This window comes from Leucoraja erinacea, chromosome 30 (assembly GCF_028641065.1).
Source record: "Leucoraja erinacea ecotype New England chromosome 30, Leri_hhj_1, whole genome shotgun sequence".
NCBI lineage: Eukaryota > Metazoa > Chordata > Chondrichthyes > Rajiformes > Rajidae > Leucoraja > Leucoraja erinaceus.
In genome coordinates this window covers 19,274,982-19,297,191 of record NC_073406.1, presented here as the reverse complement: position 1 = coordinate 19,297,191, position 22,210 = coordinate 19,274,982, and the positions used below count along the sequence as shown (strand labels likewise).

At 41.8% G+C, this 22,210-nt stretch overlaps 1 protein-coding gene across 8 annotated transcripts in view; it reads left to right on the top strand.

Moving 5' to 3' along the window:
- rerea (arginine-glutamic acid dipeptide (RE) repeats a) overlaps positions 1-21,878 on the top strand; it is a 509,606-nt gene extending 487,728 nt beyond the window's left edge. For 6 of the 8 annotated variants that reach the window (XM_055659600.1, XM_055659605.1, XM_055659604.1 and 3 more), the window contains 4 exons: positions 12,844-12,990; positions 14,064-14,241; positions 16,654-16,727; positions 19,561-21,878. In XM_055659600.1, the coding sequence (XP_055515575.1) occupies positions 12,844-12,990; positions 14,064-14,241; positions 16,654-16,727; positions 19,561-19,568 (407 nt within the window). In that variant the 3' untranslated portion in view covers positions 19,569-21,878. The remainder of the gene's footprint in view (positions 1-12,843; positions 12,991-14,063; positions 14,242-16,653; positions 16,728-19,560) is intronic. The other 2 variants (XM_055659606.1, XM_055659603.1) reach the window with 1 other exon arrangement.
- The last annotated feature ends 332 nt before the right edge of the window (positions 21,879-22,210 follow it).

Here is a 22,210-nt window from a genome sequence, read left to right as displayed (position 1 = left end):
TTATTCTTCAATTGACTTAATAAAAATTGAGAGTATTTTGTTTTATTTTTATATAATGTCACAAATGTGGTAACTGGTGACTATAAAGCAGAACGAAGCATGAGTACAATTTGAAGAGGATTTCTCAGGGCACACAATGGTGTGAATCTTATGATTTTTGACAAGGCCTGATGGGCAGGGCCTGATACAATAATACCACACAATGGTTTACAGTAGAACAACTTCTTAGTTAAAATTACCTGATCTTCTGCGCTGGTTTAATCCATTCTGGTAATTGAGAGCAAGAACTGTGTTCTAGTCTTTTGAACATGAAGTTCTAACATGTGATATACTTTCCATTGTTGCTTTTTAATTTCATGCTAGTAAGATGAAACTTAAGACGTCTGAATGCAGTAAATTAAGTTGTAAAAGTGGTCCTTGCCACCAATAAAAATGAAGAAGAAACAACAGTTCTGAAAGTATATAATGTATATTATAATACACATCATCAAAGTGAAGTTTAAACTACTTAATGCATAATTGAATGATAAGTGATTGGGATGAATTAAGATTGTATGTCTTGGTCAGCATGGGCAAGTTGGGCTGAAGGGCCTATTTCTGTGCTCTGCAGCTCTTTGACTATTTAGTTTTTAATCAACATTAATTGTCATTATACAAATTCAGTACCAATGGAAGAGTTCTTTTTCCTCAGTTTTTTAGTGTTTTACACATTTCAGTGCCTTAGCATTTTTCTGAGCAATAAAAAATATTAAATCTTTTGTTTCTCTTAAGTAAAATATTCAGTGATATGGTCACTGTACACATTAGTCCAACCCAGGTTACAAACAAGCAACCGTTGTACAGCCCGTTGTAAGCCAACCTTCAACCACCTGTACATTAGTTCTATGTCCTACATACTGGGGTCAATTTGCAGAGGCTAATTAACCAACAACCCCCGCACGTCTTTGAGATGTGGGAGGAAACCGAAGCACCCGGAGAAAACCCACATAGTCACAGGGAAAACGTGCAAACTCCACATAGGCAGCACCCAGGGTCAGGATCGAATCCAGGTCTGCTGGTGTGAGGCAGCAGCTCTACTGCTGCGCCACCGTGCTGCCCATGTCACTATAGGCGCAAAATATTATTTTTCAGAACACATGGAGACATAAAATGCTAATGTCTCAAACGATAAATATTTTCAAGCAAATATATTTTCAATGTACAAGATCCATGTTATCAGGAAACATCAATGATCAAAATCATGAGCTGCCGTGCCTTACCATTCAAACACACAATGCCTTGTTTCCTTGGCAACCCAGGTTAGCTACCATTTAACGTTGAAGTCTAATCAAGTCGGATATTGTTTAAGAAAGGAATTGTGTGACACAATATTTGGTGGTTCTCTTAAAAATGTGTAATTAAGATAAAATTACGATGAGTAATAAAATTGCATAACAGCAGGAGAAGGTACTTGCCTTTGGGTTGAGAGTGCACATTCTCAACTCCCACTTACAAGAACTGCTTAGCTCACAGTCATGAACGTGGGAGGAAATCTCAAACAGTCGCTCTCAACACTGAGGTAAGTGTCTTGGTACGCCATTTGAAAATATGAATTATCTTTTTCCACTCTCACTTCACCAATAAACGATGCTGAACTGATGTGCACGCATAATAAATTGAGTGCAGAAATACAAGATAGCCCAACACAAAGATAAAACAGGGCTTGATCAAATAAAATCCAAACTGACCAAGACAAAAGCAATAACTGCAGATTTTTTTCTTCTTAGTAAACTGATAAATGGTGGCCATTTCCCCTCTGTTATGTTGAATCTTGATTAAGCATTTTCATTGCATGTAATTTAAGCTGGAATCTGAAACTCCAGATTCCTCTTTGTTTCTTAAATATCAGATTTTTAATTATCTGATCTATATTCTACCACATTGTAAATCACTGATGTCTTTGGTGGTTATTGACCACTGCCAAACCAGGAACTGTAAGCCAATAGATTCATCCACTTGCTATTGTACTGCAGTATTGATAGCATTATGAGAGGCAGAGATAGGGCAGAGAGTCAGAACCTTTTCCCCCAGAGTGAAAATGTCCAACACTAGAGGGCATAGCTGTAAGGTGAGAGGGGGAATGTTTAATGGAGATATGTTGGGGAATTTACACTTGAGTAGTGGGGGCCTGGATCACATTGCCAGTGGTGGTGGTGGAGGCAGATATGATAGTGGTGTTTTAGAGGCTTTTAGGTAGGCACCTGGGTGTGGAGGGAATGGAGGGATGTGGATCATGTACAGGCAGATGAGATCAGTTTAACTTGGCATTATGTTCTGCACAGCCTTTGTGGACTATTCATTGTTCATGTGCTTGACTATGTTCTATTAATTTAATTGGTAGAATTTGCATTTCTCGGCCTCTCCATCCTAGTATGTTTAAATGTAAGTTCTGTGATATTTAACATAACACCCATGTGCACGCTACATACAATAGTATAGGCTTCAAAATATCTAGAGTAAATGTTTGCTCTCACCAGGGTCTCTTCTATACCCTTCAACTCTGCTCTAACATCCGATCCCCCCACTCGTAACAAGAGCAGAGTCCCCCTTGTCCTCACCTTCCATCCTATCAGCTGTCACATACAACAGATAATCTTCCAACATTTTCACCACCTCCAACGGGATCCCACCACTGGCCACATCTTCTCATTTCCTCCCCTTTCGGCTTTCCGAAAAGACCACTCCCTCCGCAATTCCCTGGCCAATTCGCCCCTTCCCACCCAAACCACACCCTCCCCTGTTACTTTCCCTTGCAACCGCAGGAAATGCTACACTTGTCGATTTACCTCCCCCCTTGACTCCATCCATGGACACAAGCAGTCTTTCCAGGTGCGGCAGAGGTTCAGCTGCACCTCCTCCAACCTCATCTATTGTATCCGCTGCTCTAGGTGTTAGCTGCTCTACATTGGTGAGACCAAGCATAGGCTTGGCGATCGCTTCGCCCAACACGTCCCCCCCCATGTTTTACGAGGTGGGGAACACCCCCCCCCCCCCCCCCCCCCCCCCCCCCCCCCCCCCCCCCCATGTTTTGTAATCCAGATTTTGCAATTTGGTGGAAAAAAAATCTATTAAAATCTCTGCTTTCCGCAGGACACTGGGGGTGTCACTGTTAAGCGCTTAAATGTCTCTATTAACATCATATTAACATGATGTGTCGCCAATTGTGTTTTGACCTTACTGAAGGTATTCAAGGAGAATTTCTTAAAGCTGTCTGATGCGAGTACAATAACCATTTGTAATTAGCACAATTACCATTTGAACTAATTGGATGTGTGGGTGGATGGGAAAGATTTAAACAGATATTGGATATGTGGGTAAGGTCATTAGGGATCCGGTCAAATAGGTTCCCTGGCTGGCTTGCAGGCAAATCCCCCATTTGGTCACACGTTATTAAGTATTTTTTCTCTCCTCTCTCTCTCTCTCTCTCCCTCCCCCCTCCAAGGTTGGTTCTTCTGTTTGCCTTCATTTGCTTCAGTTTTATTTGTTTAAGTGTTATTTATCACATTGTAGCTTTTGAAAGATTCAAGCGGGTATCAGGCTTTCTAAGGGCTGAATCGACCCATTTGCGGGGCCTTTCATCGCCCGGCACGGCTTAAAATCAAACTGCTGCATCGAGGCGATTGAGGCTCCCGATGTTGAAGCCCCCACCGGCCGATTTAAAGCCGCGCCGAGCGATGAAAAGCCCCGCGAACGGGCCGATTGAAGCCCCACGATCCGGGGCGGACGAAGCTGCTGTTGCTGGAGTTCAGAGTCGGTCACCAACCAGGTCAGCTCCCGATGTTACCGTCCACAGGGCTCACGGCTGATGCCTCCGAAGCCTTGTGTGTGTGTGTGTGTGTGTGTATGTGCGCATGCGTGTGCCCTCGGCCACCAAGAAATTATGTGTGTCCCCCACCCCCATGTTTTGATAGCGATTTCCCCGCCTGCCACAGCCCACTGTCTCCGCCTCTTCCTTTCTTCTTCCCGTCCCCACCATGCCCACATCAGTATGAAGAAAGATCTCGACCTGAAACATCACCTTTTCCTTGGCTCCATAGATGCTGCCTCACCCGCTGAGTTTCTCCAGCAGCTTTATCTACCTTCCTTAATTTTTATTTTCATTTACTTTTATGATTTTGTGTGTGTGGGAATGGAATTTGGAAATTGTTTTTTTTTCTCCCCAAAAGTTATCACCTTCTTCCATTGTGCATTTTATTGGTCGTATTATTTACTAGGTCTACATGTGTTTTAGCTCTGATACTGGCCAAATTATAACATGCACTATTCTGCTCACACACTGTGCTTGTGCTTGCTCACCCACATTGGTTTGCAATTAATAAATACTTTAGTTTTAAAATTAACCCGATTTTCAAAACTGCAGCGAACTTACTACTCCAGCCCTCCCTGGATATTACAAGATGTCCATATTGCTCTAATTCTGTTGTCACCAAATCTCCAAAAGCCCTCCACCATTGGGGGCCATGCCTCAGCTACTAAAGCCTCTGAATTCTGGAATGCTTTCTTCAAAACCTTCTGCGTTTCTGCTTTTCATATTTTAATTATTATTAAGGTGTTCTATAAAGCCATTTTTCGTGACCACACTCGGGCATCAGACTACCTACCTCTCATGAGGTTAAGCATCAGTAGTACTGCTTGATCACTCGTTTGTGAAGCATCATATGTTTGGCTGCATTAAAGAGACTGTCTTTAGTGTAAGCTACTGTAATGAACCAGTTCATCAAGAAACTAGATTAGAATAAATGAGTTGCTTCTTTCAAAAAGACACGGTAACTCTACCTGGAAAAAAAACTAAGATCACGTGCTTAATTTGTGATTAAGAAGCCATTTTCACAAAGTTCTTAACTAATGCTCAAAAACGTATTTAATGTATTTTATAGATTTGTGAGTTCTGCAAATAGACAGCTGCATTACATTTCAGCTGCAGAGTGGCCTCATGCTTTGTTAGCCGTTCCATTACACTGCAATTAAATTAATTGGTTCCAATTTCCTAATCACCAAGGATTCAGTTTCCTTGAATTAACTGCAGTGGATGGAACTGTAATGCAGATACAAGGGCATTGCCTCCTCCCCTCCCCAACTATAAGACCAAGCCGTGTGTTCAATTTCAACCAAGATATTGCACTCCCGTATAATTATTGTGCCTCCAGGTCAAAGAAAATAGTTTGGTGCCGTGGTGTTTTTTTTGCGATATCTTGAGGAGAGAATGTTTCCAATAGTGGGAGAGTCTAGGACCAGATGGCACCGCCCCAGAAAATAAGGACGTACTTTTAGATTGGAGAGTAGGAATTTCTTTAGCCAGAGGGTGGTGAATCTGTTGAATTCTAGCCACTGACAGTGGTGAAGGCCAAGTCAATAGATATTTTTTAAAGTGGAGGTTTCTGATCAGTAAAGGTGTCAAAGTTTATAGGGGGAAGGCAGGAGAAAGGAGTTGAGAGGTAAAAATAGATCAGCCATGATCGAATGGCAGAGCAGACTCAATGGGCAATGGCCTAATTCTGCCTTATGATCTTGTTATTGAAAAGCGGATATTTTTCCTCTAACGTTGACATGAGGAAACCAGTCGCCTATCCCTTATTACAAAGAAATATGCAAAAACATGATTTGAGATTGAGGAAAAATGTGTAACATTTACACTTTGGAAAAAAAAACTAGTCCAGACAAATCAAAACTCAGCCATAACTCAATTTACAAAATAGAGATAGGAACATTTGAAATAAGAGATGAAAAAGGGATTAATTTTTTCTTGTATTCTGCCATGTTATGAGTCAAATACTAGAGGCTTCCTGAGTAAAGTGGGAATATATAGATCCTGTCTACAAAGATCATGCAAAAGACTGAACTTTTCCCTGGGGGGTTTTGTAATGTGTTTACATGAAGTTCCATTTGTATCAAGTATATAAAGGAATACATGGAGTTACCCAGTGTAAAAAAAGTGTGAGGTAGTAGATTTTTGGGAGTGAAGAAATAAATTGTAGAAAAATTGAAATAAAGCAGAATTTCATATTCCTTCGGTTGAAACGGTTGCAGTCAAGATATGATCTATAATGCTGCAAAAATGACGTAATTGGGTTGGGTCAATGAATCTGTGTTAAATCTTATACGGTGGAATGATGTATATGAAGAACAATCGCAAAAGACCTTTGGTTAATTTGAGAAAAGGGTAATCTGTAATTTATGGAATAGACAGATGTTTAAGAGGAAACTGGGAAACAATGTACATTGTTTGATTGATCATAAAACCTTTACTTCATGCACAGTGAGTGAACATTTACCTGAGCTGCATTCAAAATAAAGCAGTATTGGAGTATTGTTTGCAGTTCTGGTCACCCCATTATAATGTGGAAGCTTTGGAAAGTGTTCAGTGGAGGTTTACCGGAATGCTGCCTGGATTGGAGGGTATTTGTTTTAAGGAGAGGTTGGACAAACTTTGATTGCTTTCTCTGGAACTCCGGTTGAGGGGAGACTTGATAGAAGTATGTAAAATTATCAGAGGCATTTGGGATAAGCATTCAGAACCTTTTTCCCCAGAGTGGAAATGTCAAAGACTTGGGGGCATAGCATTAAAATAGGAGGGGAAAGGGTTAAAGGAGATGTGCAGGGCAAGTTTTTTTTTTTACACAGGGGACCTGGAACAGTGGTGGGGACCTGGAACATGCTGCCAGGGATGGTATTGGAGGCTGATATGATAGTGGCATTTAAGAGGCTTTTCGATAGTTCTAGTTGCATGGATATACAGAGAGTTGGAGCGAAATGGACCATGTGCAGGCAGATGAGATTAGTTTATCTTGGCACCGTGTTCGGCACAGACATTATGGGCCGAAGGGCCTATCCCTTTGCTGCACTTTTCTATGTTCGCAGACTTCAGGTGAAGTCCATTAATGTACTTCACTTCTGCTTTGCGAACATTTGGCAAATCAAAGTCATATTTGTGAAACCATGGGAATCAGTTTTGCAAAATTGGTACCCCAACCACAGTGGAACATGTGGAATGATTCAATATCTGTCAGATTAGGAGAGTGTGTGCAGAAGAGATGTACTGGGATACTTCCACGGATTAGTTATGTGTTTAGACAGGAGAAGTGAAGTTACTCTCCTCGGGTCAAGAGAGATTGGAAGAGCTGATAGAGGGATTTAGAATCTGGAATGGTACAAGCAGAGTGGATGCAGAGAAACCGCTTCCTTGGCAGAGCTTCAAGACCCAGGGCACTGAATAACGATGATTATCAAAAGTAACATAGGAAAAATCCTTTTACGTAGCAAATGGTTAGGGTGTGGAATGCTGTAGGCAGATTCATTTGCAAAGTGAGAATTTCCAGGGCTGTGGAGAGGACAGAAGAGTGAGACTTGTTTGCTCTTGCATGGAGCCTCCATGGACTCAAAGGGCGAGGTGACCTCCATCTGTTGTGTAACCATTCTGTGATATTTTGTTCATGGATAATTGCTGAATCAGATCAACCTATTGATCGCTATCAACCCTTGGAGGTCCATTTCTCACCTACAGTCCAGCCTGACCGACAAAAACATGGATTTTGTTCTCTTAGAAATGGGCTTTCAGCCAGATAATGCATCGTGGAGATTACTTCCATGTCCTAGTAGGGTAAGGGAGAAAAACTATCGCTGTCCCTTGGTATATAAACTATGTTGATTCTACTTGCATCTGATCAGTTAGGCTTCATTTTGTGCCTTTGTTGAAATTGAAATGGGGATAAACCTTTAGTTTTTTCTTTGCACATTTTAGGTTCACGGTTCCACCACGTACAGTTTTTCACAGGATCTTTCGCAGCTGGTGTGCTGCTTTGAAGCAACAAGCTGTTAATCGCAAGTCTTTTAACTGCAAGGGTTTTAGATTTTAGTCACGCATGCACATTTAAGTCTTGGTCCAAAGATGGTTCCAAAATTAAAAGCACATAATTCCAGATGGAAAAGATTTATATTCCACTGTTAAGGCAATCATTTTTAACCGAATGCGAGGAAATTCCAGCAACCAAATACCCGTCTATTTTTCAATAGCAGCTCATTAATTGTTCTACTGGAGTTTCTTTATACAAAGAAAGAACGAATCTCTGTGATGTCTTTCATGACCTGTGGCTTAACCCAAAGTCACGAAAGACTCACAGAAGTATTTTTGAAGTGTAGTCATAGAAGTAGTGTGGGAAATGAGGCAGGTAATTTATGCACCACAAGCTCCCACAAGCAACAGTTCCGTGATGATTAATTAATAGGCGTCGGTCTCTCTTGGGCAATAAAGCACTTGCCTTTTGGGTCAGGTGCAGCTAGCATCAGAGGGGAGGCAAAGATTGGGGTGGGAGTACCCAAGATTTCCATAGGGGCCCAGAAACGGTAAGGAACCGCGAGGAATAATAAAGGCTGCATACAGTGGTATCACCACAGTCAGGCAGAATTGAGTTGATTGCATAATTTCCCGTGTCAGTCGAGACTTTTTACCAAAATGCTGTAAGTGCTGTACGGTTTATATTATGCGCATATCCTCCACTCTCTGCATTCATCTTAATAAATACCATGGTGAGTCATACAGCACGGAAGCATGTCCTTCAGCCGAACCTGCCCGTGCCCACCAAGATCCACCATCTACACGCGTCCCACCTGCCCACATTTGGCCCACATCCCTCTCGACCCTGGAAAAAATTGATAGGTGATGTTTCAGGTCGGGACCGTTCTTCAGGCTGATTGTAGTACGGAGACAACCCAGTGGTATGAACATTGAATTCTACAATTTTAGGTAACTTCCACAGACACCTCCTTCTCTCTCCCCTTCTCTAAATGTCTGGTAACCAGTTCTACAATTCGCAACAATGCATCCTTCTTGGGCTCATACGTGTCCCTAGCCAGAAGTCAGCCTATCAGGAGACCTCCTTGCTGGGGTGGGTCACCTGTTGTCTGTTCCGATTTCTCCTGTTTTTATCTTTGCTTCCAGTTTTTTTCTCCCTACGACTGAAGAAGGGTCCTGACCCGAAACGACATTTCACAGGAAATGCTGCCTGACTCTCTGAGTTACTCTACCATTTTGTGCCTATCTTTGGTATAAACCAGCATCTGCAGTTCCTTTTAACTACATTCACTCTAAACCCTTCCTATCCATAAATCTGGCCTAAAGCCGTTTAAATGTTATAGTACCTACCCCAACTTCTTCCAATACCCCATGTGTGAGCAAGTTGCGCCTCAGGTTCATTTTAAATCTTTCTCCTCTCACCTTAAACCTTTGTCCCCTAGTTCTTTACCCTCTCCCCCCCCCCCCCCCCCCCCCCCCCCCCCCCCCCCATACTTAGGGTAAAAAAAAGTTCATTGACCCTACTTATTCCCTCATGATGTTATGCATCTCTGTTAGATCACACCTCATTCTGCTGCGCTCCAAGGAATAACCAACCTCTCTCTGCAGCTCAGGCCCTCAAGTCCCGGCGACATCCTCGTAAAAGGGCAGAGCATTTACTCTGCTCTTTGAACAGAGTAACTGAGTAAATTGACTTTATTTATATAGTAGGGTTTTTTTTTACCATGATTCATGCTTCCTATCCTATCTCCAAATCTATTGTTGAATCAGCGCTACCAAAAGATAATCTGAGAAAATGTAATCGCTTCCTTTATGGGTTTGCTGATCCTGAATGCCGAATGTTCTTGGTGAGGCCAGCACTGAATGTTCAACACCCAACAGAAAGTAGGATCTCATTGATGTCATTAGACTCCAACCTTGGCATCAAAGGAAAGAACAAACCCTTTATTTAAACAACTTATTCAGTCAACTATAATAAACTCATCAGACAATAAACTAATATAATCTATTCATGGCTTTTTAAGCATCTCAAAGTGCCTTACTGTCAGTGAAGTCCCTTTGAAGTGCAGTCACTGTTGCAAACTTGCAATGTAACAAACACAGCAGCCAATTTGTACATTGCAAATTCCAGTACATTTATTGAAAATAAATCAGACAGGTCGATGAGACGACTGTAATTTTACCGCCAGGGTCCCCATACTCACGGACCTTCTCTTCCCAAGTTCTCAGACATGAAAGAAGAATGCAATGATTTGATCTATTATATATAAAGCATCATAGCTGCTTAGACTCTCCATGGTAACTTTGCTTCCAAAAAATCACAAATATCGTGTTCACAGCATTGTAAAACTTTAGAAGTGCAACGACACAGCTGCTTTTTGGAATAGGAAGTTGAACGTGTAAGCATTTGATGGGGGGGGGGGGGGGGAAGGATAAACTGAAGGGTAACATTTCAAAATAGCAAGAAAAATAATATTGAGAAATTTGTAATATTCCATATCATCACCCAACAGGTCTTACTTTCAGTCACCTCTGTTGTAGTTGAACTGCATCTTTATAGGAAAAATCTTTTTTTTTTCATTTCCCCCTCATCCTTTGTCCTCACAAACCCTTTGTTCCACTCTGCCTGCTTTCTTTAGTTAGCAATGTATAATTTACGTGGTCCTTTTCAACCACGTAATTTATACCATTGTATGAGCTCTGATCATCATCGCACCTTCTTCCAGGATCTGCAGTCAGAAACCAGTTCCTTTGCTCCTTGAAGACTCGTGGCCACATTGCAAGAGATTGGCGATGGGCAACAATAGTCTGTCCATTTCGTCATGCGACATGTAAACAGGCCCTTCCGCCTGTGTCCAGTAAAGTACCTATGTCTGAGCTAGTCCCGTTTGGCCCATATCCCTCCAAATCTTTCTCATCCATGTACTTGTTCATAGACACAAAATGCCGGAGTAACTCAGTGGGTCAGGCAGCATCTCTGGAGAAAAATCCAATTCCTTTTCCCCAGAGATGCTGCCTGACCTGCTGAGTTACTCCAGCATTATGTCTTTGGTGTAAACTAGCATCTGTAGTTTCATCCTACACATGTACCTGTTCATATGTCTTTAAAATAGTATAATTATTCCTGCCTGTATCACTTCCTCTAGCATTTCATTCTCTAAAGACACTATGTGTGTGGAAAGATTGCCCCCTAAATCTTTTCCCTCTTACCCTAAGCCTCTGCCCTCTAGTTTTAGGCTCCGCTATCCTAGGAAAAAGACTGCAACCATCCACCTTATCTATGCCCCTAATGATTTTATAAACTGTAACGTCACTCCTCGGCCTCCTTCCCTTCACAGAAAACAGTCCCAACCTATCCAGTCCCTTCGTACAACACAGACCCTTCAAATCCCCAACATGTTTATAAATCTTTTCTGCAACCTTTAGCTTAATCACATCCTTCAAGTAGTTGTGGTTCAAGTCATACAACTGAACCAAATGCAGCACTAAATTTCAGGGTCTCAGTTTCACCACCAACTCCCTACGATAAGCAGGGAAAGAAACCAATGCAACAGTGCGAGGAGCATTGGTTGCAAGAGGTGACAACCGACATGTACGTCAGACTCTGGAGAAGCACCTTTCATTATTCCACAGAGCAGTCAAAGATGTGCTTTAATTACACCCATCTTCAGTTCCCCCAATGTATAACCACTGGAATATCTTGGGTTCCATCCTGGCTCAGTTCTGGCAAAAGCATACATATGCTATGGTCCATCACTTGCTATGGTAGAGGCACCCTTCACCTGTTTTAAGCACCTATGAAGAATGGTGAAATAAAATGAGCAAGAACATTTTGGGTCAACGTTTTTAAACTCTACTTGCTGCAAGGCTTCATCTTGCAAGAAGATAAAATTTAAAAACTTAAATAAGGACTAGAGAAAATTGTGAATGCAGCCTAAAATTTCATTCAAATTAGCCTCACATTCCCCCCATTTACCCTCCCACCCCCAATATTCACTTCTTCCTCGCTTGAGACTTTTTTTTAAACCATACTCTCTTTGTAGCTGTAGCTTTGTAGCTGTTCTGGGCGCTGTTTATTGTCTCTTATCCACCACCTGATGTACTCATGTATGACATGATTTGCTTTTGAGCACAAAAACACTGTATGCCAGTACACATGACTAAACCTATATCAGTACAGCACCTCATACCTGTTTTGCATCCATGGTTGTTCTTGCGCCTCGCGTCCACGTTCGCTGTTGATCCCACCACTCGTCTCCGCATTCCCTCATAGTCCCGTCTGCATTTCTGGGCTATTGAATTTGTTTCATTGGTGAAGAAGGAGTTGATTTTGATGAACAAACATGTGCCCTGAAGAAGTCAGATTTCCTTAAGTACAAGGCTGTTGTCTCTCCATGGATCCAGGAGAATCTGAATTGCTGCTCTTTTGATTTTGATAACTGACAGGACCTGAATGGAGCAATTTGTAAGAGACTATTGCAAGCCTAAAATGTACAAACGAGCTCAAACGGAAGGCTTGAGCTCGCAACAGAACAGAAGCAAGTTTTTTTTACACAGAGAGTGGTGGGTGCCTGGAATGGACTGGCAGGGGTGGTGGTGGTGACTGCAGATTCGATAGTGGCATTAAACAGACTTAGATAGGCACAAGGATATGCAGAGAATGAAGGGTTATGGATTATGTGCAGGCTGATTAGAGTTGGTCTTGGCATCGTGTTTGGCACAGACATTGTGGGCCAAAGGGTCTGTTCCTGTGCTGTACCTTTCTATGTTCTAGAAAGCAGCATTAATATGGATGTAGAAATCGGCATCCTTGGCTATGGGTAGAATCACACAGGATGTTGAAACCAAGATGTCCCGAATCACGCTAAGAGCTGACGAGAGAGGTGGTATTGTATGATAGAATGCATTCACAGCCTCAGCCGCTGTACTCTGACCCACTGACTTAAAAGACAAAACAATGTAGCTCATTGTGCCGGCAATGCTTTTTCAAGGTTATTTCTTTTTCTCCCAACCAGGTTCAGGAGGTGTGCATCCATTAGTGGATCCACTGGCTGCTGGTCCCCATTTGGCCCGTTTTCCTTACCCGCCCGGTGCAATCCCGAACCCACTGTTGACCCAAGCTCCTCACGAACATGAAATGCTCAGGCATCATCCTGTCTTTGGTAAGAGAATTCAGACATTCTTCTCAAGTCATTACATCACAATGTGTAATTGGTGTGAGGAGGAATTGCCATATTTTAATTTTAAAATGTTAATGCTAATTTTTCCGCTGTGTTTATCGGATATTTGTAATTTGTGTATATATCAATACAAAATTATGTGAATACAGGCAGCAATTTGTCCATTTGTTGCACTGCATTTGGTATGGCATATTTCATAAACTGTTGGAGATAAAAATAGAACTCTCTTGTCGATTGACTTTAAAAAAGACCCATAGTGCTGGAATAACTCGATGGGCGGAACAGTGACACAGCTGGTAGAGCTGCTGCCTCACAGCGCTAAAGAGCAGGATTCAATCCTGACCTCGGGTGCTGTCTGTGTGAAGTTTGTGCCTTCTCCCTGTGAATGCGTGATTTCCTCCAGATGCTCTGGTTTCCTCCCACATCCCAAGGACGTGCAGATATGAAGTTTAATTGACCACTGCAAATTGCCCCTAGTCTGATCTTCTTTAGTCAGGGGATGTTCAATCTGTGCAATTCTTTACAACAGAAGACTGTGGAGGCAAGGTCAATGGAAATATTTATGAGAGATATGCAGAGAAAGAGATTATTGATTAGTATAGATGTCAGAGATTATGGGGGAAAAAGGCAGGAGAATGGGGTTAGGAGGGAGAGATAGATCTAGCATGATCGAATGGCGGAGTAGACTTGATGGGCCAAATGGCCTAATTCTTTTCCTATCATGATCTTATGATCTATCAGTGAGTGAATAAGAAAGTTGCGATAATTTTGAACAAGAGTGAACAGGGTCATTGATGTTCGGTGTGGACTTGTTGGGCCTCAGGGCCCATTTCCATGCTGTATCTCAAATACAAATCAAACCAGGCAACATGAACAAATGACATTTCGGGTCGGGGCCCTTCAGATTTTACGACCTGAAACGTCATCTATTCATGTTCTTCAGAGATGCTGCCTGACCCGCTGAGATACTCCAGCACTCTGTGTCTTCTTTATTTTTGTTAACCTGCTTCTTCCATTCGTTGTTTCCACCTCGTCCATTGGCTTGTTGTTTTCAGGTGGACCTTACAGAGACCTGCCCGGTGGTATTCCAGCCCCAATGTCAGCAGCGCACCAACTCCAGGCGATGCATGCCCAGTCGGCAGAACTGCAGAGACTAGCCATGGAGCAACAGTGGCTTCATGGCCACCATCACATGCACGGAGGCCCCCTTCCCGGACAAGAAGACTATTACAGGTAGGAGCTTCTGTCCAGCTGCTGGACTTCCTTTTGGAGTAGGTGCCCCCACGCTCAAATTCAACAACAAATCAGGATTATTTTGCCCCTTGACAGATAGTCATACAGCGTGGAAACAGGCCCTTCGGCCCAACCTGCCCACACCGACCAACGTGTCCCATCTACCTGTGTTTGGCTCATACCCTTCTAAACCTGTCCTTAGCTGTCCCATATCCATCTAAACCTGCACGTTATATTTTGAATGTCACACAATAAGAAAGTAAGACCATTAAGACACAGGAGCAGAATTCGGCCAATCAACCCATCGTGTCCATTGCACTCCCTTCAATTGTGGCTGATCTATTTTTCCCTCTCAACATTCTCCTGCCTTTTCCTAATAACCTTTGATGCCCAGACTAATCAAGAATATTGAGCAGTCTGTTCTCAGCAGTTAAATGGAACAGCAAAACACATACAAATGTAACCTGTATTGCTAATTTATATCCATATTTTCTCTGCTTTGAATACACTCTTGCATCCACTGCTCCCTGACTAAATATATATCTCCTCTTCTAAATGTTGAACACCTCAGTGTATACTAATTCCAGATTCTCCAACCAGAGAAAGCAACACCCACCCTGCAAATCCCTTTCATCATTTCACACTTCAATAAATATAGGCCAGCCGGCCTTCATCTCTCCTGACATGAAAAACCCCAAATCCCAGGAGATAACCTTGTCAATTACACACACTATCTTCAGAGCAAATGTGAACATTATAAACGACATTCACAATGCACCAAGGTAGCTGGAGTGCCCGGTGCTCTTGCCACCATTACTTTTGGCTCGGGTTTTCCCGGAATTGTGGCACATCCAGAAGAAATCTAATCTTTTGGGGAGCGTGTAAAATGATCTTGAAAAATAAACAAAGACATTTTTCACGGGAGAGGCACATAAACACACATCAATACATCAAAAAACATCACCCCTCGGATTTTTTTTTACTGAACATTAATCAGAAGTTCCCATGTTGCCTCGTTAAGAATCTCAACATCGGAACCAGCATTATTTTTTGCATTTGCAATCATTCTGTTTACAAAGCAGAACACTGTCATTGTCAAAAGCCATGAACCAATTTCAAATAATACTTCTTGAAAATGCAAGCAATAACTACCCAGTAAATTTGAGGCATTGATAACTTACCGTGTCTCCCCTATAAATAGGTTTGATTAAGTTTACTCTCTTAAAATATCAGGTTCAGCGGAAATAGACACAAAATGCTGGAGTAACTCAGCGGGACAGGACAGGCAGGCCTCCTTCTGAAGAAGGGCCTCGACCCGAAATGCCACCCATTCCTTCTATCCAGAGATCCTGCCTGACCCGCTGAGTTACTCCAGTATTTTGTGTCTATCTTCGGTGTAAACCAGCATCTGCAGTTCCCTCCTACACATCAGGTTTTGCTGTCCCTCTTCTTAAACTTCATCTCTTTTATGGTTATCTTGGTTAATTATTTACTGTGACCAAGACCATAAAGAAAAAGCACCGCAGCTCCCCCGTCCATTAGACATAATTCATAACAAATGTGGAAATTCTACACCATCCATGTCTCACCTCAGTGTTTGTGAGGTTACAACCTTGAGTCTCTTCTGCGACCGTGGCACTTTCTTCAGTGCTGTTCCATTTAACTGCTGAGAACAGACTGCTCAATATTCTTGATTAGTCTGGGCATCAAAGGTTACTAGGAAAAGGCAGGCGAATGTTGAGAGGGAAAAATAGATCACCAATCAGTATAAAAAGTAGTCTATGCAGTGTATTAATTTCGAGCTTGAAGTGCAAACCTATCACAGTTAGGATATATTTGCCTTTGTGCATTTGGACATCACTGTTACTTCTTTGGTGTTTCATAAAAAGATAAGGAATTACTTCATCCATTAACTCAGCAGTAACTTCAAAATAGTTAAAGAAACCCATCATTTGAACACACATGGTGTGTTTGCTACTTTTGGCCTAAATGCTAAAATGTGACGAAGGTCAAAGGGAGATGCAGCACAGAAACTGGCCCCTTCAGCCCACCGAGTCAATGCTGACCAAAAAAACATCCATTTACACTAATCCTACCTTAATCCCATTTCATTCTCCCCACATCCTCACCAACACCCCCAAGATCCCAATACTCACCCACGCACGAGGGGCAATGTTCAGCGGCCTATTGACCTACCAACCCACACGTGGGTTGAGTTGTGGGGGGGAAACCGGAGAGAACAGAGACAGGGAGAACATTCAGACTCCATGCAGAGATGCACCCGAGCTCAGAGTTGAATCCAGGTCCGTGGCACCTGATGCAACAGCTCTACCTGGTGTGCCACCTTCAGGATTTGAAAATCACCAGCAACAGAAGAAAAGTTAAAATTGATACAGATTTTCTTTTCTTTAGACTCTGGGTTCCTATCAATATTAGGCAAGGTGGAAACCCTAGCTGTGTGAACTCATTAGATTGCAACAAAACTTGTAAGTGACTAACTTCAATCAGATATTGGACCTGTTTCAAAAAATTAGCATGGTGTAAACTTCCCATTGGTGTTTGTTACAATTTTGAATGTGGCCTCCATAGGTTCTGCTCAAAATGCAGCATGCCGTAAAAAAAAAACATACCCCTGTCCTGCAACACCTCAAACGGTAAATCTATAAATGGTGCACAAGCACCAGAACAGCACAGCCATATTTTGCTGAAACATGTTTGTGCTACGTTAACTTTTTGAAGCTAAGGACCTTGTTAATCTACACACCAATGTTTGCATGTCTGTGTTAACCTTCCTTCCGGGTACTATTTTTGCCATCATATGTGCTCAGTCATTCCTATCACTGGAAATGTCGCCGCTTGCTCTTCAATGACCGCTTAACGACTGAGGGCATTTTTATTTTTGTGTTCACAAATCTGCGGGACATTTGGAGAGCAGCAGATGGCGGAGGAGAGGAATTTTTTTTGCGATAATTCGGGGGGAGAGTTTAAAAACAAAGCAGCCCATTGCAAAGCAGAAGAGGCTTTTTTCCAAAAATCAGAGGCCGGACAGTTAAATGATAGTCATTGAGAGACACAGCAGCCAATAAAAGGAAGTGCAAGTGCAGTGGAGCGGCCCTGTTGGGATGTTGAGAGGCTATGTTGAGGTGAAGTGCTGAGCTAGAGGGAGCAGACTCAAGGGGTCAAGCTAGAGGGGCTTTAACTAAAGAGGCTTCAGCGAGGAAGCCAGACAGAGGGTGATGGACAGAGGGTTATGGTATGGTCTGTTTTTGTGTCAGCATTGCACAAGGAAGGAGGTAAAAGAGGTGGAGGAGTTGCTCTCCAGATCAACGAAACTGACACGGCAACACTCAGAGCAGACGTACTGGAGGGTTTGTCCACTGAGGCGATATGGGTAGAGCTCAAAAATAAGAAAGGTGCAAGCACTCTAATGGGAATCCATGTTAGTTCCCCCCATAGAAAGCAGATAGAAGGTCCAGGAACTGTAGGCAAAGAGATTCAGAGTTAAAGGATGTTCTTTTAGGAAGGAGATGAGGAGGGATTTCCTTGGACAGGAGGTGGTGAATCTGCGGAATTCTTTGCCACAGAGGCTGTGGAGCCCAAGTCAGTGGATATATTTTAAAGGCAGAGATAGATAGATTCTTGATTAGTACATGTGTCAGCGGTTAAGGGGAGAAGGCAGGAGAATGGGGTTAGGAGGGATAGATAGATCAGCCATGATTGAATGGCGGAGTGGACTTGATGGGCCGCATGGCCTAATTCTACTCCTATCACTTATGACCTTATGAGCTAAGCTGATCGTTTGTATTGATCTTCGAAGATGGAGATAATTAAGGATTTCCATCCTAAACACAAAATCCACCTCAGCTCCAGCAACAATGCTTTGGCTTTGGAAGGAGTCAGATGAAGTGTACATTCACCGGAATGATATGTGGGCCTGGAAGCAAATAGGAACGTCGCGACCTTCCATTACATAAATGTGTTTTGTGCTTTGTATTTCACGGTTCAGGTGATTAAGAGATAATGTCAGGGAGCTGTTTAAAACTACCAAGATTTGATGGTATACAAAGGAATCGCAGAAGATTGCTGCATGGAACGAGGCCATTCAGCTTATTGTGGCCATGCTAGACAAAGTGAATCCCAAGCAGGCAAATATTGTCTCTTGGACATTTACAATAGCGATTAGGAAGCAACCTTCCCTCACAAAAGGGCAATGGAAATCTGAAACCCCCAGATTCAATTTTAATTGTCATTGTCAGTGTACAGTACAGAGACAACGAAATGCATTTAGCATAATAAGTGTCCGGGGGGGGGGGGGGGGGGGGGGGGGTTGGTGATTGGCAGTCACCGAGTATCTTCGCAGTAAGGCTGTGGAACCAGTATCTATTTAAATTTCACAATTGTGAATGTAGATATTCTCACATCATAAAGTCATACAACATGGAGACAGGCCCTTCAGCCCACCTTGCCTATGCCAACCAAGATGCCTCTCCATTAGTCCCACCTGCCTGTGTTTGACCCATATCCTTCTAAACCTCTCCTATCCATGTACCTGTCCAATGTCTTTTAAATGTTGTGATAGTACCTGCCTCAACTGCCTCCTCTGGCAGCTTGTTCCATATGCCCACCACCCTCTGTATGGAAAAATTGCCCTGCAGGTTTCTGTTAAATAGTTCCCCTCACCTTAAGCCTATGTCCTCTGGTTTTTGATGACCCAGCTCTGGGTAAAAGACTCTGTGCATCTACCCTATCTATTCGGCGAGGAAATCGAGGCTAGACAGTGGCTAGACGGATTTCTGCTTTTTACTGTGAGCAACTGGTAAAAGCAAAGGAAAAATCCCTCTTCATGTTTTATCTGAATTCAGGGAAAGGGTAGAATTCAACCCCTTCGACTTGGTATTGCAGTTTCCAATTGCACAGAGGCTGTTCTGGGTGGAAATGGTTCGTGTTTGATGTGTTCCAGCATTGTCATGTTCAGAGACTGCGTCAGTGTTCAGCCGTTGTGTTTTTGAAAAACTGCTTGATTGATTAATCTGTTAAAAAAGTGCCTTTAGTTCAACATGGCCCAGCAGGGATAGTGTTTATCTGGAACTTCATGAAGCAATAAAGGCAGCATGTCAGGGCAATAGCACTGCTGTTAATATGTTCTGAACCAAGTGGAGGTATCTATACTTTAATTTTATTTGTGTTTTGAAGCGCAGGTAAGTGAGAAAAACTCGCATTTCAGATTAACCGAATGCATCTTGAATGTGTGTGTTTTTAAAAAATAAAAATAACATCCAAAAGTGATTATATTCAAACCTACACTTGTCTCTCTTGCAGTCGACTGAAAAAAGAAAGTGACAAGCCTCTTTAAGCCCTGAATCTTGTGGAGGCTCGCTCATGAGGCCAAGGATTACTCAACCAGTACTGTGGAAGGACCTCTGACATCCTGCAAGAACAAAACAAAATGGAGATTATATCAAAAAGCATTTCCCACCCCCACCTCCCCCGAAAAAAGGATTGTATGATTTTATTTTATGATATTCCTTTCTGGAGGGCAAATCACTCGATGCTGGCGGTGGATCTTTGCACGACGTTGTGTTCTATTATGTGATAGTGGGAAATGAGCAGTGTTTCCAGCTGCTCTTGCATTGGTACCAGAGCAGGTTTCAATCGGTCACTGAACAATGCATCCTTACAAAAGAAAAAAAAAGATTAAACCAAGTTCTAGTAGAAGTACTATAACACATTTCATGATTCCTTAAATAATATGTAGGATATCTTTAAAGAGAATAAAATCTGTGGCATGGCTTCTGAATTTGTAAATAAAGAAAATGAACCGTGTACGTAAAGGATTAGTTGTGGATTTCTAATTGGATGGCAGACAGCAAAGCTAAGTGTTTTTAAACAGCTCCGCTTCCTTTGATTAAAGGAGAAGGTAGCTGTATGGTAACGTTTGCTCTGGAATGGAGTGTTTTTGTTTTTTTTGTTTCAACTGTTTCTGGAGGCAGTGGCATGCACCGAAAGGTTGCTGGGATGGTGGTCCAGACAAACATTGACATAGATTTCAAATATAATAACGAAAGGCTGTATAACTAGTATATTGCCATCGCCGAGTTTGGACATCCCATACCGTGCCGGTCAACAGTGCAGACTATTACTAGACTGATCGCTTTCCAACAGCATGAAATATTGTAAGCTTTCCATTCTAATCATTAAAAAAAACATTTTCAGTATCTGAAATATTTAAGAGATGGTTGAATCTTTTAACTCCATTTTATAGTTATAATTCAATGATTTAATATTTTAAAAAAATAAACTAATTATAAGGAACAAATAAGCTACTTTTATATTTGATGCATTTAATTTCCAACATCTTTGTTCTTGTTAAATATTAGTAATTGCATATACCTGTGACATCATTACCGTGTTTTCAGTTTTGCTTGCCAACTTATTTTGTTATATGAGGGCGATATCTTGTCATTTGGGTATCCGAATCATGGCTACTGAAGTGTCTCAAAATGGATTGTAAAGTTTGGAGAAACTGATAAAGGACCAAAAATATAAGCTAAAGGATTATTATTAGCCCTTCTTTTAACGGTGGGTCACTGAGGGGCATTTGTGAAACTCAGTTCCCCTCAGCTGTGGTTGTAAATTGCAAGCGTTTGTGCATTTCTCTCGTAATGGCAAAGAGGGATCAATCTTCTGCATTAAACAAGGAGTTGGAATACAGGCATGAGCTTGTGATTACTGAAGCCTGATGGAAAGTATCCTTTTATTTCTGGGATAAATGTTCTAAAGTTAAAAGATAATAGCCAGTCAAAGGCATTCAGTTTTGAGGTTCATTTTATTATAAATATTGTAGTAGCTGTTTTGATTTTGGGGCTGTTAATTACCTTGTGGAAATTTATACCCATTTTTGCTTAAAAGTAGCAGAAAATTGTCATAGTTAACCAATGTGCACCAGTGTCTGGTGTCAGTGGTTTAGGTATCTGAGATGCCAGCAGTTATTTCGATAAAGTAACATTAATTTTAGAGCAGGGTGCTGCTATTTTGCTTTTGTCAATCACGTCTCTGTATCTTTTTTTTTTTTTTAATCTGAAAATATCATTCTTAAAAGTTCTTGGCAATTTTGTGCTTTCCATTTTATTGATGAAGCTATTACATAGTGTCAGAAGCTGAACGCAGAGTCTGGCTTTGACTGTCTGCACTGGGTGACTGGTTTCCTGATGGTGCGTATCTGTCTTTCCCCTTGATTTTATCAAGGACTGTATATTTGCCATTGTAGACTGTTATGTGGTGTTCACTGTCATAGGACTGTGTTTAAAAGGAAGAACTACATGATGTACTGACAGCCCCGATAGTGACACAAAGTTTCAGGTTTTTTTATTTTTGCTTTTGTGTTTTCAAAAGTATAATGTTTAATGTTGTCAATGGTCCAGCTTCTTATTTCACTGCAGCATTAGCAGAATGTAAATTCTGATGCTAAATTTATATATATCTTGAAGCTTAATGTATATAATAGTAGTTTGCCATGGGATAACACAATGTAAACAAACTGTAGAAGCAACGATTGTGAGTTCTGTGTTTTCTCCATTTGAGTATTTTGTAATTTTTGAAATATTTGTGACTTAAATAAACCAACAGAGCTGCAATAATCGTGTTTCTCTTTGATTGCACAGCAGGAGAAATGTGCCAGCTGGCTCTCATTATTCTGCTGGTTGGTGCACTATGATGTTGATAATCGAGGCTCATAGGCTTCGAAAAATCTTTTCTGATCAATTCTGTAACTGTGTCATTCAAAGTATCCTTTTCAGGATGATTATCTGTGAGAAATGAATGGCCTTACCTTCCATTGATCTGACTGGGATGGGTTTAAGCAGAAAATATTTACGTACATGTTCACAACATACAGTGTCCACAGAAGGCCCTGCTTTCTGCCGTGGACATTAATTTATAGCCTTAACTTCACTACATGTTGATGCACTGC